The sequence below is a fragment of the Leopardus geoffroyi genome, chromosome C1, assembly GCF_018350155.1.
Source record: "Leopardus geoffroyi isolate Oge1 chromosome C1, O.geoffroyi_Oge1_pat1.0, whole genome shotgun sequence".
NCBI classification, from domain to species: domain Eukaryota; kingdom Metazoa; phylum Chordata; class Mammalia; order Carnivora; family Felidae; genus Leopardus; species Leopardus geoffroyi.
The window spans coordinates 855,544-872,483 of NC_059328.1; the positions used below are offsets into that span (position 1 = coordinate 855,544).

At 60.4% G+C, this 16,940-nt stretch overlaps 1 protein-coding gene across 8 annotated transcripts in view; it reads right to left on the reverse strand.

Moving 5' to 3' along the window:
• Positions 1-16,940, reverse strand: part of CFAP74 (cilia and flagella associated protein 74) — a 66,044-nt gene that overhangs the window by 33,567 nt on the left and 15,537 nt on the right. For 4 of the 8 annotated variants that reach the window (XM_045475307.1, XM_045475310.1, XM_045475308.1 and 1 more), the window contains exons 6-16: positions 16,732-16,836; positions 11,133-11,306; positions 10,579-10,689; positions 10,086-10,188; positions 9,081-9,238; positions 7,696-7,900; positions 6,153-6,314; positions 5,495-5,668; positions 4,881-4,999; positions 2,398-2,464; positions 1,936-2,025 (exon numbers count right to left, since the gene is read on the reverse strand). In XM_045475307.1, coding sequence (XP_045331263.1) covers positions 1,936-2,025; positions 2,398-2,464; positions 4,881-4,999; positions 5,495-5,668; positions 6,153-6,314; positions 7,696-7,900; positions 9,081-9,238; positions 10,086-10,188; positions 10,579-10,689; positions 11,133-11,306; positions 16,732-16,836 — 1,468 coding nt within the window. The remainder of the gene's footprint in view (positions 1-1,935; positions 2,026-2,397; positions 2,465-4,880; positions 5,000-5,494; positions 5,669-6,152; positions 6,315-7,695; positions 7,901-9,080; positions 9,239-10,085; positions 10,189-10,578; positions 10,690-11,132; positions 11,307-16,731; positions 16,837-16,940) is intronic. The other 4 variants (XM_045475309.1, XM_045475311.1, XM_045475312.1 and 1 more) reach the window with 2 other exon arrangements.

Below are 16,940 nucleotides of genomic sequence, written 5' to 3' on the forward strand. Positions count from 1 at the left end.
CATAGTGAGCACCGGGTGACAGAGGTGTGGAATCACTTGTCGCATGCCTGACACGAATGTGACACTGCGTGTCAACTCCACTCCAATAGTAAAAATTAAAAATTAATTACAAAGTTTTAAAAAGAACCAGTTCTGCACTGCAAAGGCAAATAAGGCAAAAAGGCAACTTCTGGCACGGGAGAAAATATTTGCAATTCAAAATGTATAAAGAACTCCCACAACTCAAGAGCAAAACACCAAGCAATTTGATTAAAACTGGGCAGAGAGGGGCACCTGGGTGGCTCAGTTGGTTGATGAGCGTCCGACCTCAGCTCAGGTCATGATTTCACAGCTTGTGAGTTTGAGCCCCGCGTCGGGCCGTGTGCTGACAGCTCAGAACTTGGGACCTGCTTCAGATTCTGTGTCCTTATCCTGCTCTGCCTCTCCCCAGCTCATGCTCTGTCTCTCTCTCTCTCTCTCAAGAGAAAAAAATTAAAGGGGTGCCTGATGGGGCGCCTGGGTGGCGCAGTCGGTTAAGCGTCCGACTTCAGCCAGGTCACGATCTCGCAGTCCGGGAGTTCGAGCCCCGCGTCAGGCTCTGGGCTGATGGCTCAGAGCCTGGAGCCTGTTTCCGATTCTGTGTCTCCTTCTCTCTCTGCCTCTCCCCCGTTCATGCTCTGTCTCTCTCTGTCCCAAAAATAAATAAACGTTGAAAAAAATTAAAAAAAAAAAAAAAAAAAGGGGGTGCCTGGGTGGCTCAGTCGGCTAAGCATCCGACTTTGGCTCAGGTCATGATCTCGTGGTTCATGAGTTCAAGCCCCACATCGGGTTCTGTACTGACAGCTCAGAGCCTGGAGCCTGCTTCAGATTCTGTGTCTCCCTCTCTCTCTGCCCCTCCCCTGCTCATGCTCTGTCTCTCTCAAATATAAACATTTAAAAAAAAAAAAAAAAACTGGGCAGAGGATCTGAATAGACATTTCTCCAAAGAAGACATCCAGATGGCTAACAGGTACATGGAAAGACGCTCAACATCATGGATCATCAGGGAAATACCACTCGCAGCCACAAGGCGCGACCACCTCACACCCACCTGTCAGGCTGGCTTCAATCAACAACACGGGAAACAACAGGTGTCGGTGAGGATGCGGAGAAAGGGGGACCGTGCACCGTTGTGGGGAGCGCACGCTGGTGCGGCCACTCGGGAGCAGTGTGGAGGCTCCTCCAAAGTTAAAACAGAGCTACCCTAGACCCAGCCATCACACCTCTGACAATACATCCAAAGGACATGAAACCACTAAGGGGACCCCCACTGTCTGCACCTTCATATTCACAGCAACATTATTTACAATAACCAGCCAGTGAGGACAGCCTAAGTGTCTGTCAATGGACGAACGGAAGAAGGTGGGGCATATACACAGTGGAATTACTTGCCATTTGTAATAGCACCGATGGACCTTGAGGGCACTGGGCTAGGTGAGATAAGCCAGACAGAGAAAGACAAATTCTGTGTGGCTTCACACAGGTGTGGAGTCAAGCCCATAGACACAGAGAGCAGAGTGGTGGTTGAGGAGGCAGGGGGGCGGTTGAAATGGGGAAAAGGGGTCAAAGGGTACAAACTTGAGTTACCGGTTCTGGGGGCGTAACGCACAGCCTGGTGACCACGCTTTAAAAGGGAAATCGAGGGGACACCCCAGAGCTGCTGAGGGGACCAGCACCTCCTGAGATGGGCCCGAGGGTCTCCTGCGACCTGGGCTCTGCACAGCACGGGATTTACCCCACCCCCCGCCCCGGCACCCCGCTTTCCAGCGTCAATGTGAGCGTTTACCTCCCCAGAACAGCCTGTGTGCTCCGATCCACCCCCGAGTCGGCCCCAGCCTGACCTGAGCTGTTCGGACCTGGGCCCAGACCCAGGACACACGGTGCAGCCCCACCCAGCTCAGGCGTCCCTGAACGTACCATACACTTCTTCGTGGAACATTTCAGTGGAACAGAAAATCCACCCGTCTGAGCCAGAAATGAGATGCTTCCTTCCAGATCCTTGTTTATCTAAAAAATAAAACACCCAGGCACCATAACATTTGTAACTTTGCCCAGGGACACGGGCTGTGTCTCTACAACCACGGGCTGGGCCTGGGCCCGTCCGAACACTCTAACACACCCCACTTGGACCCAAGAGCACCTACAGACCCGCCTGCTGGCTACGAACCCTCAGCGCAGGCCCCTAATTGTGACCAATGTCAGGTACGTGCCGCATGTGCCCGGAGATAAAGCGGCACAGGGGCGTGTGTGACCCCTGCTGAGGCCCTCGCGTCCTTCCCCCATCATCTGTGTCTGCAGAGACCTCGTTCTACCCACCACCCACTCACGACGGGTGAGAAAAATCCCTGCGCATCATCTGCTTTTGGAACAGACACTCACCATGGGCTTGAAGGTGACAAGGACTTCACAAGACATCCCGGCTGACATGGGACCAGGGGGGTCAAAGCTGTGGGCACAACAATCCATGGGGCTCGTCATCAGATTGACGGGGGAGGCGCTGTTGGAACTTCCCAACAGCCACGGCCCCGAGCAGGCACCGAGTGGGCCTTCTGGAGCCCTCCCCGCCCATCCTGGGTGCTGTGCCCCAGTGCCCAGGCCCCAGGAGACACTCGAATAACATCTGAATGTGTGCGGAGTGAGAAAAGGGGCGAGTGAGGCGCGTCCCCAACGGATGCCAGGGGCCAAGCGGTGGCCACGGTTCCCTGGGGACATGCGGTGTCAGGTCTGGAACTAAGGGCCTCGTGTTTTAACACTAGCGTGAGGGCTGGGAGCCAGCTGGGAGCTAGCACGGACCCTGCACACAACTGGCACCCTCTGAACCCCACTTTCAGTGAAGGAGCCAGGAAAAGAGCCCCCGCTTCACAGGGAGACTCAAAGGCAGTCGGTCTGTCTTGGTCTGGATCCTGGGTGAGGAAAAGCAGCTTCCAGAGAATTGCTAACGTGAGGTGTGTTTTCACAAGGTTGAATTTTACCTAAGGTGCTTGGATTAGAAATACACAAGCTAAAAGTTTAATGTAAGTGCTTTCCCCTGCCTGGTAATGACCCAACATACCAGGCAGAAGAAATCCAAAACTTCTCCAGGGGGGAGGGAAGCTTTTGGATACTATATCACAGAGACTCCAGGGGACGGAGCCCCCCCTGGTGAGAAGATGGGGATCCCAGGCGGGAAAGGACACGTGTAAGCCAGCCACACACATGCAGACAGCAGGGCCAAACTCCAAGAGCCTCCGATAAGACAATGGTTGAATGGAGGCTTTCAAAGACGTCATGTTAAAATTATCAGAGATGGCGGGGCGCCTGGGGGCTCCGTCGGTGAACCGTCCGACTTCGGCTCGGGTCGTGATCTCACGGTCCGTGGGTTCGAGCCCCATGTCGGGCTCTGTGCTGACAGCTCAGAGCCTGGAGCCTGCTTCGGATTCTGTCTCCCTGTCTCTCTGCCCCTCCCCTGCTCACACTCTGTCTCTCAAAAATAAACGTAAAAAAAGTTAAAGACAAACAAAATTATCCAAGATGGAAATAGAGAATCACAGAGGTGACAAGGAAGAAGACAGTGTCCGGTGGCTGCTGACCTGAGGCAGAGTGCAGGCTTCCGGAAACAAGAAGCATGGCCCTGAAATACGAGGCTCTCGGAGACACAAAGAGGGAAGGGCCAGTGGGGTGCTGGATTCGAGAAAATACCACAGCACACACTTCAGGGGTGGAGGACAGGGTGGGGCTGAGAAGCGTGTAGGCTTTTTCGGAGGTCTGAATCCTCAGTGAGCCCTAAGCCCGTCTAAGCAGATCAACCCGCACTTGACACACTGCGGAGGCGCTGCCGGACCCCAGGGACAAGGGCGTCTGAAGGCAACCACATGGGAAGCCAGGCAACGACCCAGGGCCGGGCCTTCCCAGCAGCAGCCACAGAAGCCAGCAGACGGAGGGTGATAATCTCCATGGTAGGGGGGTTGGGGGGGGGAGACAGCCGCCAATCAGACCCCAGCCCGGTCCTGGGGAGGAGTGCTTCAGGACGCCGGGGGGCTGATACCGCGAGTCTGGGCCCCAAGTCCCACAGAGACCCGCAGATCAACATGAAAAACTAGCAGACCACAAGTAAATCCTGTGCCTCCAGCACGAATGCAGGACAGAATAAGTTAGTGATACACAGGAATTCCTGGCCACGCTCTGCCCACACGCGCCTTTGCAGATAAGCTGGCGGAAAGAGAGAAGGGGGAACAGAGATGCCACGTCTGAGCCACAAGCTGCCCCCGGAAGAGAACAGTGTGTCCCACGGTCAGCGAGTGCGGATCACAGGGAGAGGCCGTGGGGACGGGCGGTGGGGAGAGCCATCCTGGGCCGTCTCGGGCCTGCAGACCCGTCTATAAAAAGCTGGCAGAACCAGAAGAAACCTTCTTAAAACCAAAGGCAAAATGCTACGGAGCAGGAGAAAAGAGAGACACTACAGCAGACACGGCGAGAGACAGAAGAACGTGAGAAAAATGAGGAAAACTTAAAGCGGGACATGAGCAAGCAGAAAGGGGCCAGGAAGAAAACGGTAGACGGGGCCGCCTCTCAAGCACCAGAGGGGCTTCAAAGAAGGAAAACAGAAACGTGGCTACACAGGGGACACGCGCACAGTGGGAGGGGACGGTCCTGAAGCGGGACGGCTCGAACCTTCCCCCAGAGAAGCCCCAACAACCGCCAGGGACGTCTCACCCAGAGGGGTGGGCGCCGAAACACCGACCCGGAAGGAGAGTCATCACGCACACCCGGGCTGGCCTCGGGCCGCGTCAGCACAAGAAGACGCAGCGGCCACCAGAGCGAGCGCCAGGCGGGCGTGAAGGCCGAGGACGGCGCACCCGCACCCGCGCCCCGCCGGCTCTCACTCGATGCGGATGAAGTCCCTGAGGTGCTCCTCCACGCCCACCGGCTTGCAGTGGTTGATGGCGTAGGTGGCGTTTATCAGCGTGATCTTCTTCTTGTACACTTTGCCGACGTCGAAGTCCTGGAAAAGTCAGGGGAGCCCTTCGAAGCCGTCGGGGGGAAGGCGCCGTGTGAGCGCCTGGCGGCCTCTCCTCGTGTGCCCCCCGACGGCCAGCGTGTGACCACACGAGGAAGGTCTCGGTGACAAGCGGAGGAGCATCCTGATAGGAGACCAGGAACAAGTCCCAAGGTTTCCCGACTCAGGAAGCGCTCCCCTGGGGACGCATGGAGAGTAGGGGCAGCGGGGGCAGGAAATGGCTTCTTGGGGACCTCGGATGGTGTGGGCTCTGGGGCCGGCACCCCACTCCGTCTGAAGGACAAGGGCCCGTGTGGCATCCCAGGAGCCCGCCAGCCTCCTCCCCTGCAGAGTCTGGCGGCTGTGACTACGTGTGAGGACCGACCTCCTCACTGTCCCTTTCCAGGGAGACTGTCCCCCGGGCCGGGTCCCCTTCTGGGGCTGGCGTCTGACCCCTCTCGACACTCTCAGCACCAGGCCAGGCGAGTAGCCCCTCCTCACCTTGAAGTGGATGAGCTTGGGTTTGCTATTGAAGGGGCGACCTTTGAACTCGTGCCCGGATGCCACCTGCCTGTGGGTCACCCTGCTGCGCAGCTGCTCCATGGTGCGCGCCAGGATGTCCTTGTCCATCTTTGTCCCGCCCACGGGCTTCCTGTCCACCTCCTCTTTGGGTACCTGGGTTTCCACAGAAACAGCGTCGCGCTCGAGGGCAAGCCCAGGCCCAGCGAGGCGATCCGCTCCAGGTGGCCTAGGGCAGCCGGGGGCCGCAGAAGTTAGTGGCACGGCGTCAGGGCCCAGAGCGGCCCAGGGCAGGGGGAGCGCGACCGCCCGGCAGGCCACTTAGAGAGCCCAGGCCTGAGCGAGGCTGGCGGTCCTCACTTCAGAGGAAAAGGAAAGAGGGACGAGCAGGCACGTCCAGGATCCCGTTGGATTTGCGGGAAGTGACGGCAGAGGCGGGGGGTTTCTAGATTTTTCAATTAGGCCAAGAGAAAGGTTTGAAATGTTTAACCGGAGCCATGTTTTCTCAGGCAGCACAAATAAAGGTGCCTCCCTGAGGGACGCGAGTGGGGAAGGGGCTCTGTCTGCGGCCTTGACTCCAGGTCAGCCGGCGTCGGGGCTGCTATCCAACTTCTCGGAATTGAGGGCAGGAAGCGCTTACCTGGCTCGGCTTATAGTCTTCCTTCCAGAGCCCGGGGATCTCCGGCTCGGCCAGCGTGTCATGTTCCCAGGTGATGTTCCCCGAGTCCCCCTGGACGGACTCATAGGAGATGGCTTCCAGTAACTGAGAGGCTATGGGGGGTGAGACCGCTTCGCTGTCCTGCTGTTGGGGAGAGAAATTCATAGCTAATCACAGAAGACGAGGGACTCTACAGATCAGCGAGAGAAGAACATAGCCGCCATCACAAGACCCTCGGGCACATGGCTACGGACAACCTGGCTCTTCTACGGGTTCTTTTCCTCTTTACCTGGAGACTAGAACACGGTCTGTTTCGTAACCCTTTCCCATTTCAAATATAAGTAGCTTCAGACACATCATTACGTATCTTTCTCCAATACCCACAAAAGAGTCCACAGAACATGGATTTGTGAGCCTACTACAATCTTCTTCACCATCCTCAGTTCCGTGTTATTTCTAATTTTTGCTTATATAAACCACGCCCTGGAAAAGCCCTCCCTCCGGAGGACACCGGTTCTGGGACTGGGCTTCAGAGGGGACGGCGTGGGGCCTCCCTCTAGGGAGCATCAGCCGTAGACGGAGGGGGATGTGGCTGCAACGTGTGGAAAGCTCCCGGGGAAGCAGACTGGGTGCTGACACGGAGAAACACAGGACACCTACTGTGGACGGCAGGGCAGGCGGCTGGGCGGGCCAGGGAGGAGGTGGCAGGGGTGACGGCCCGGAGGGGCAGACTGCACAGTGGCGGGCAGGGACCGGGCAGAGACCGAAAACGCCTGGGAACAGAGTGAAGAGTCCGCAGAGGCCCAGGGGAGCCGGCGACCCGCACCTTCAGGTTTCGAGGTGCACGGGGCAGAAGTGGGAGTGCTGAACTGGGCTCTGGAGGGGTCCTGATGTCCCTGCCCCTCACTCCTGGGGACAGGTATGGGTCACCAGCCCCGGGGGTGGAGTGGGGGTGCTGGCCTGGAGCCGGCCCTCAGGAGGATGACACGTGAGCGGCGAGGGAGTACAGGACGTGGAAGCGGCTGGTCTCTGGGGGGTGTTGAGAGCATTTGGTGCCAGGGTGGTGACAGGCGTGTGCACAGATAGCCCCGTGGCCCGGGACTGGCCTGTGGTCACTGCCTGTCTTTTTGTCTAGGGACAGGTAAGGCGGCCTGAGCCACTCTTGTTGCAGAGGACGCTACGGGCTTCCACACCTGCAGTGGAGTCCGCAGAGGTGGATCCTGTGGCGGGTGAGCCACCAGAGACCTGGGTCTCGGCCCCTTGGACCTGCGCCGTCACCTGGGAAAGGACAGCTCCCAGGTGGACGCCGTGTGGCCCGCCATCTTGCGTGCCGCAGAGAGGAGCCGTGGGGAAGCCCGAGCGCGTCCCCCCCACGGGGCCCCCGGGGAGTGGGGAGGCCGGAAGACAGCCCGGGGCAGGCCACACAGTTTCGGCTGAGGGATCTTAGCCGGAGATGGTCACGCAATGTCTCGAGGCCCAACCACGTCCCCGGGGACTTGTGACCAGACAGGGGCCTCTGGCTCACCAGCAGGTTGCGGGGAAGGGCCACCGTGCCCCTGTCCCCGCAGACGTCCGAGATGTAGCCCCACGTCTCATCTCTCAGGGTCAGCCGGCCCGTGGTTTTGGTGGGAGAAGACCGCCTCTTCCTCCTGGTTTCTCCCGCAGCCTCTTCTTTCAGAATCCGACCTACGATCTCCTGCTTTCTGAGCCTCTGCTGCTCCTCGAAGGCGCTGTGGGAAAACGCCGTGTGGAACCAGGGAAGGTGAGTTGCGAGCTGCCTTTGGGGCCCCTCCCCCAGGAGGTGCCGCCCCGCTGGGCTCAGGGCTGCCGGGAGCTGATTCTGGCCGGGCCCCCTGGCTCCCAAGGGAGCAGACAGATGAGGTCCAGGAAGGCTGCCAGGCCGGAGACCCGGGCCTTGAAATTCCTGCCCCGCCCGGGCCCCACAGCAAACCTGACCCCACAGGACGTGCCTTTTACTCCAGGTTTCCAGGCTGGCAGCCGGGCACTCCAGCGAGGCACAAACCACGGCCTCACTAGGGCTCGAGGCCATTCACTCACGTGCTCATTCATTCCTTCACTCATTCATTTCTTCACTCATTCCAACTCTGTCCCCGGCTCTTCCTACGTGCCCGGCCTGCGCCAGACGAAGGCACGGGTGGAGCCGCCCCTGGGAGCCCCTAGCGGGGCGACTGATGGCACAGCTCCTGTGGTGACAGCCAGAGCACTGTGACTCCCTGGCAGGAGATGCTGTCCCCAGGGAGAGGACCAGGAGGCCACACCTGGGTACGCACCAATCGTGCCTGTGAAGGGGGTGTGGTGGTGGGGGCGGAGAAGGGATATGCCCTTCAGGAGGTGGGCAGGACCAGAACGCGGACCTCTGGATCTCAGGAAGCCCACGCCTGCGGGGGGTGGGGGGGCGGGAGGCAGGGCAGAGTGTGGCCTGGAGAGCTGTGTACTGGGACCTTGCAGGGCTGAGGGGGGTTCTCAGGGTGAATGACGAGGGTGCAGGGCATACTGAGAAGGCGGCACCGAGTGCCCTTTGGAGGAAATCGGAAAGCGAAGCCCACGAGGGCGTGAAGGGTGAGCCCAGACCCCCCACGGCCCCCTACAGAGGGGCCCGGAGAGCCCGGAGACACGGAGAGTGAGCTGTGTCGGGGGCTTGGGGCAGCTCCTGAGAAACCAGGAAGCCAGGCCAGGGGCCACGCTAGAGGTGATGGGGGTCGAAAGGTCTGTGCTCTGAGGCCCACGGGAGGCCTCACCTGTTGGGGTCTGGGGAGCAGGGTGTGGAGGGAGGGCTGGAGCCCCCATCTGGGGAGAAGCCCAGGGAGGAAAGCAGCTTGGCTAATTGTGAGGGACAGGCCTCCCTCGGCCCAGGCGGGCACCTCCCCCAGGAAGCCAGCTCGCACTCACCGGTTCTGGGCTTCCAGCTCCTGGCGCTGGCGTTGATGGGAAAGGTGTCTGAAAGCGTCCCCACCTTGGGCCAGAATCATCTCCTTCTGGGCCCGGGCCTTCTGCTCAGCCAGCTCTGCCCTGGCCTGGCCCCATGCTTGAAATTTCCGGAGCGTTTCCTTGGGAATAGAGAAAAATGAGGGTATACCATTGGCACATGCACACGCGTGTGCACACAAGTGCGCGCGCGCGCGCACACACACACACACACACACACACACGGCAGCTCTCTGTTGAGCCGGTGACGTTAACTCAGCCCTGAGATGCCGGAGCACAGGTTTGCAGAGCCCCACCCTTGCCTGGTCCCGCCCACCCACCGACCACCTGTCCTTAACATCCTCAGGGGCTTCCCGCCCCCCGAAGCTGGCTGTCGTCCACAGCGCTGCAGGACTGGCGCCTCGCCTCTGCCCCCTTGCCATGCTGGGCTCCCCTCCAGGAGGCCTGCTCACTCTTGCCTCTGAGCCTTTGCAAATGCTGTTCCCCTCTCCACTCTCCAGGCCTAACTGCCACACCCTTGGGCCCCAGGGGGTATCACTTCCTCCAACAGGACCCTGGACCCCTGCACATGGCCTCGCTGCACCCCGGTCCCCCTGGAGACCTGCCATGGCTCCTCCCGCGGACCAGGCCCCAGGAGGACAGGCCTGCGCTGATTTCTTCCTGCCTGGCGGGGCACCTGGCTAGTGCCAGCACGGGCCCAGGGGCAACAGACCTGTGGGGGGAGGCTCTGTAGCCCCCAGGAAGCGACTGAGTGGCGAGTCTGAGGACACAGGACTCCCGTCCCAAGGGGCAGGGAAGCCAGATGACAGGGCAGGGCAGGCTGAGGGGTCGAGGTGTGGACCCCCGCCTGGAAGGAAACACGCCTGCCTGGAGGGCTCCTGTAGGACTGCGTGGGGCCCCGAGGGTGTCAAGCTGTCCCTCCTGGAGTGCGATGCGCCCCGAGGGCAAGGGTGGACACAGGTCGCCTACCCTGTTGGCACTGATACTGTTCTTCAAAGCCAGCACGGCGTCCATGCGCCTCCTCATGTGCTCCTGGGACCCCATCTCCTTCTCCCTCTCCTGCTCGCGGATTCTGGAAGAAGAAGGCACGTTTTTTAACCACAGGTACCGGGGCACGTTGACTTGCGGTTACAGAACTGCACGGTGGTCACGTCCGTCAAGGAAATAATTAAACGTGACCACATTAAAGACACACGGAAAGCGTTATGTTGAACGCTTTCCCGTCAATTTCTAGGGAACACTGAAACAGGCTTCTCTGGACAGGCCCCTGGCAACTCACCGCAGGTCCTTTTCTGAACACAAGCAGGAAGTCAGCTTGAAACTAAAAATACAGCTTTATTATGTTCTGACAGTAGGGTAATGATTTAATAATAAAATCGGGGACAGTAAAACAAAAAAAAGATTCTTGTATTTCTTCTAGTTCTCCTCCAGGGTATCAATGGGGGGAGTCTGAGGACGCTACCTTCCCAGGGAAGCCCTCAGGAACTTCACCGCGATCTTGTGATTCTTCTTGGCGTCTTCCACCAGCTTCTGGTGCCTGAGCCCGTGCTCCTTCTGCAGGTGCATGGCCTTCCTGCGGTGGCGGGGGACAGTGGGAACGGAAACTCATGGGGCACCGGCTCTTGAGGGAACAGGGGTCCCTGAGAGCCAGGCCGGCGGCACCTGTGCCCAGGGCGAGAGCGCTGCCGGTGTCCAGGGGCTTGGCTCCCATAGAAGCGGCAGGGAAAGCTGGCAACGGGCCGGAAGGGGTGAGCAGGGGGAGGGGTGGGGAGGACCCCGGACGAGGACTGGGAGGCAAGGAGATGGGGACCGCACCAGGGGAGCGGGAGCGGGCCTGTGACGCACCTGCGGGCGCTGTTCTGCCCTGCTCAGCGGCCTGGCCAAACAGGAGGCCCTGGGCAGGGGCCGCGCCCGGGGACCCGCAGGGTCAGGACTCTGGCCAGGGGCTCAGGCGGGGCCACAGAGGAGCTGGCTCTGGAGAAGGGCTGAGGCCCCCGGCAGGTCCTGGCCACCCACCTGACCCTCAGCAGCCGGTTCCTCTCGGCCTTCTTCAGGGCCTCCTCCTCGCGGTGCAGCTGCTCGGCCGCGTGCGCCCGGAGGCCCTTCCTGGCAGCCGCTTCCTCCTCTTGGGCAGACGCTTGGACGTCCTCAAGCCGTCCCTTCTGGATCGCAATGTGCCACATGGCGCTCCTTCAAACAAGAGGCACTTTTGTTTGTGTCGGCAAAGGCCACACCCTCTGAGGAGCGTCCATTCCAGGGGGTCCGGGAGGGCCTGGCCACGCAGTTCTGATGACCACCAGTCAAGGGTGGCTCCTCCTCCTGGAAGCCCTCTGGGCCTGCAGCCGCAGGGGAGAGGAAGGCTGCCCCCTTCACCCACGGCACTACGGGCCCCGGCCTGGCTCGAACGTGGATCTGCACTTCCTGAGTGTCCACGGCACTCGTGGACCTGAGTGCCCACGGCTGGCCCGAGGACCGGTGTGGCACTCTGAAATAGGCCGGGACACAGGTGGGAGATGCCGCCTTTGAAAGAGGCTCCCTGTGGCACGGGGACACGGCAGCGAGAGACAGGGCCGGGGGGGGCAGCACAGGACACGGAGGGGAAGGGGGCTGCTGCCATATGAGCACCCTGTGTGACCTACAGGGGGGGTGTCTGGGCGCGGACAGGCGGTGGGAACGTCTGACCGTGGCTGATGGACTGCTGGCCCCCAGGCCTGAAAAAGATGGCGATTTGACTGACTTCCCACTTTCTCTGAATAAAGAGAAGGTGACGATGGAAGGAAGATCAGAGGCACAGAGGTGCTGCTGGCCTAGAGGATGGGGCAGGGGCGTGGGCCCAGGAAGGAGGGCACGTCTGGGGGCTGGACGAGGCCGGAAAGAGGTTCTCCCTAGAAAAGAAGGCAGTCCTGCCAGCCCCTTGGTTTTAGCCCAGTGAGATCTGTGTGGGCATCACCTTCGGGGACGCGAGGTCCGCGTGTGCCGCCTGCCGCAGCGCCGGAAGGAAGGTCAGCAAAGGCTCTCAGCCGGGCCCCTGCGGCAGACACCCTGCCCCGGGCGTGGCCGGGCCCCCGCACGGAGCCTGCGGTGCGAGGCTGCCCGTGGCCTTTGGCCTTGCTGCTGGACCCGGGTGAGACAGAAGCTCAAGTCCAGGGACGCAGGGACCGCGTGACACGGGCCACCCGTCCCGAACTTCACGTTTGGCTGATCATCTGCCTCCCATTACCGCGAAGACGGAGGCTCCCCGGACACGGCTTTTCGCTTGTTCTATTCACCGGCGAGCCCTAAATGCTGCGAACGGAGTGTGGCCTACAGCAGGTTCTCGACCACCGTTTGTTGAATGAGTGAGCGGCACTACCTGAGCCACGGAGCCACAGGTTCAGGCGTCCCGCCTGCACCCCAGTGCACACGAGCCCCCTGGAGGGGCCCGCCTCGCCTGCCCACCCCTCCACCTCCTCGGAGTCCCTGGCTGACGGGGGCTTCTGCCCAGCGTGTGGTCGGCAGCGACACAGGAGGGCCCGAAGGCGCGTCATCCCTGAGAGCAGAGTCCCAAGAACGTGCGTCCGGGGGCACCGCTTGTGGAGGCACAGATCCGCGGAGACCCCGCGGCGGCGCTCGTGGTGTGGCTGGTGGCCCAGGGGCTGGTGGCGGGACTTCCCAGGACGGGCCCAGAGCATGAGGACGTCAGGACCCCACTTGAGAGAAGGCTCCTGTCGATGAGGCCGATGGGCCAGCCACGCGGACCCGCCCGCTCCAGGGCTGCGCTGGCCTCAATCCGCTGAGCGCCCTGTCCGCCCGCAGCAGACAGCAGGCCGCGCCCCACTCTGGCACACGCGCCCCTCAGGACCCAGGCGGGCGCGGCGATCTGTGCTCCTGGGAATGGTCACTTCCTCTGCGCACAGGGCTTCCTTCTCCACCCGTGTTCTTGTCACCTGCTGCGATTCTCTGCGGGGCTAGAGTCGCTCAGCTCATCTTGCGTTGCCGGGACGTCCACACGATGACATTTTACAGCGGAAGCGCAGAGGCGCGAGGAACACTCAGTGTACCCCCCCCTCCCCCCCCCAGGCGCTGTGCGCAGCAGCCGGTTTTGCTGGGGGAAGGGCCTATGTGAGACTCAGTATGAGGTGGCCAGTCCCCAGGATGACAGCCCATGACCCCGCCTCCTGCACGCACACCGTTGAGCAGGCCGCGCCCACCCGGTCTCAGGGTTGATCCAAATGCGGCAGAGGTGATGCGATGTCACTTCCGAGAGGACACTGGGGCTTTTGCTCACCCCTGGGGGCTCAGTGTCCCTTGTCAGCAGCCCCAGGAGAGGCCTGCGGGGGGTTGATCTGAGCGAGCTTGGAAGCTGATCCTCCGTCCAACCCAGCGAACCTCCACACGATGCCGTCTTGACTGACATCTCAACCGTAACCTCCCGGGAGATCTCGAGCCAGAACCCCAGCTACGCTGCTCCTAGGTTCCCGGCCATCCAGGGACCGGGAGGTAATAATGCTTGTCGTGTTAAACCCTGGATGCACCTGGGACTCCCGCTACATAAAAATGCAGACGCGGGGCACGTGGGTGGCTCAGTCGGTGAAGCGTCCGACTTCAGCTCAGGTCATGATCTCACAGTCCGTGAGTTCGAGCCCCACGTCGGGCTCTGTGCTGACGGCTCGGAGCCTGGAGCCCGCTTCGGATTCTGTGTCTCCCTCTGTCTCTGCCCCTCACCCACTCACACTCTGTCTCTCTCTCTCAAAAATAAATAAAAACATTAAAAAAAAAAAAAACCGCAGACACGCCCGGACTCCTGCTACGTACAAATGTGGATGTGGGGGCGCCTGGGTGGCTCAGGTCATCTCAGGGCTGCGGGGGTCGAGGCCCATGTCGGGCTCCGTGCTGAGTGTGGAGCCTGCCAAAGATACTCCCTCTCCCTCTGCCCCCCTCTCCTGCTTGCTCTCTAAAATAAAATAATTACAAAACCTCGGATGCACCCGGACTTCCGCTCCACACAAGACCACAGATGCAACTGGGAGCCGTTGTGTGGACTGGAGAAACCAGGCGCCGGGTAAACAGGTATGGTTCTGCACATTTTTTTTTTTTTAATTTTTTTTTTCAACGTTTATTTATTTTTGGGACAGAGAGAGACAGAGCATGAACGGGGGAAGGGCAGAGAGAGAGGGAGACACAGAATCGGAAACAGGCTCCAGGCTCTGAGCCATCAGCCCAGAGCCCGACGCGGGGCTCGAACTCACGGACCGCGAGATCGTGACCTGGCTGAAGTCGGACGCTTAACCGACTGCGCCACCCAGGCGCCCCTGGTTCTGCACATTTAAAACATGTTTTTAAAATGTTTGTTTATTTTTGAGAGAGAGACAGAGCGCAAGCAGGAGAGGGGCAGAGAGAGAGAATCCCCAGCAGGCTCCACGCTGTCAATGCAGAGCCCGATGCGGGGCTCAGACTCACGAACCATGAGATCATGACCTGAGCAGAAATTAAGTCCGTCACTCCACCAACTGAGCCACCAGGTGCCCTGGCACACTGAACACATTTAATAGGAAGGGACAGAGTGTGTCAGCGGTCCCCAGTGGTCCCCTGGGGCAGGACTGCTGACTGAGGAGAGGCACAAGGGAACGTCTGGGATACATTTTCTCGTGTGTAAATTAGACTCAGGGAAAGCTGATTAACAAGGCAGCAAATGACAGTCCGGCAGCAGCCAGGCCCACGTGAGCAGCGGCCGGCGGGCAGGCCGCAGGAGGAGGGTCCCAGGGCGATCGCTGGAAGAGTCGGCGGACTGGCTACACATGGGGACCGGGGAAATCAGTGAAAACGTTGAGGGTAGCGACAGGCAGGCTGGTCACTGCCACAGGAAGGAGGTGCAGACACGGCGGGGGACAGTGGGGACGAGCCTGCAGTTCTGTTGGAAGACAGGGACACACAGATGTGCACGGGTTTGCTGTCCCCACCTGCTGCAAGGGCCTGGGAGCAGCAAGGTCCTCGCAGCCACGGGCATCAGCGGCGCCTAGCTCTAGACCTCCAAACCCCACTCCTCAGTTACAAACCAGGCTGAGTCCAGAGCTGGGGCGGGAGGATGAATCGGGGGGCGTGGAACGTGTCCTGGTGCCCGAGAGCACTCCAAGAGTGACAGGGACAGGCACGTGTCAAAGGGCCTAGGAGCCAGCTTGAAAGAGGCCCGCTCACCAACTTGGGAGGACCGGAGGGTCAAGGCAAATGATGACGGAAGTGACCGTATGCCGCTGACTAAAACAGAAATCAGAGTCTACGCCAAAAAGCAAATGGATGTGGAGAAGATACGCTGTTCTTCACACCAGAAGGCCGGCCCGCGGCCGCGGAAGGAGCGCGGACTTAGAGCGTCTTTGGGGGCCATCATCGCCATCGCCATCGCCATCATGATTGGTGCAGGCAAGAAACACCACTCAATTCAGACACCAGCGCCCACAAGGGGGCGAGGACAGGATCCCAGAGTCTCTGACTGTCCACCACACGTTACGGATTCGTTTCCAAAGGTGTCGCGCTGCGTGGAGAACCCCGGCAGGCACCACCTCGACCCAGCCACCAAAGTCCCCCCACCGGAAACGGGACCGGTCGCCATCATGCGCCTCGTTGTGAGGCCCCCCCAGAAGGACATGGCATCACTCGGGGGTATTCCAGCCAACAGTCACAAGGAAGCATCACGCAAAGACAACTTAAGGGGCCTTCACTGGCCCATAATCTTCAAAATGTGGAGGCCAAGAGTGTCATGGAAGGGTGAGGGGTCTTCCTGGCTGGAGACGGGATAACCCCCTGCAACCCCCAAGTGGGACCCTCTTGCCGTAAAGGATGCCACTAGGACGGCTGGGGCCAAGGGGGCTCGGGGTGTTTTGCGCCGTCAAACAGGGGCCACATAAACGTCCATCGTCCTCCCATGCACACTCACAGATGGCCCTACCATCCCGGCCACCTCTCTGTCCTCCCGCCTCCCCACTAGATTATGCTAAAGCACCACAGGACCCAGGGCTGGACTGTGCCTAACTTAAAGGAGGGCTGGGTTAGAGACGGATTCCTGCCCCCACCCCCCCCCGCTCCCCGAGAGTCCCTGTGGTCGGGAGGGGCAGGGGACAGCTGTGGTTTGTCCAGCAGTGGGTGGCCTGCCGCCAATGCCCTGTCCTGGCCCTCTGTGCCTTCCTGCGCGTTTCCCAGAGGCTGCCCGGCCAGCGTCTGGGGGAGGGGGGGGATGCAGGGCACGAGGGACACCAGGAATGCGATCCCCTCCTAAACCCCCTTTCTTGCAGCAGCTAGCTAGAGGCAATGCTGCTGTTTACGACCCAAACCCAAGCACCAGTGTCTTTGCTGGGGGTTGCTTCTAGAAAGGTTGTGAAACGGTAAAACACTGTCTAAACACGGTGCTGGTGGTTCTCCGGAAGCAGGAAGCAGGAAAGAGGGGAAAGGAAAAGAAGCAGGTGTCAGAAACGCAAACAAACATGGAGAAAGTGGGAAACATTTCAAGAAACGTGAAGTCTTATCCTTTCAATGATTTCATTTAACGGGCTCCCTTCCCGCTCCTAGGCAGCTTAAAAGTCGCGCGCAAACTACGCGGGCCGCGTCCTGCTGTGCGCAGGGAGCCCCCCCCCCCCCAACTCACTCGCTCTTCAGCAACGCGGCTCTGAGCTGGGACTGCAGGGCTCTCTCGTCGTCCAGCTCCGTGCACAGGCGTCTGGACACCGCCTGGAGGCGGCCCACGGAGGCGCTGCCGAGGCACGGGGGCAGAGGGGCGGGGGGCAGGGGAGTGGGGGGGCGGGGAGGTGGCGTCAGCCTGGCCCCCAGAGAAAGCCCCCCGGTGGCCACTGTCCC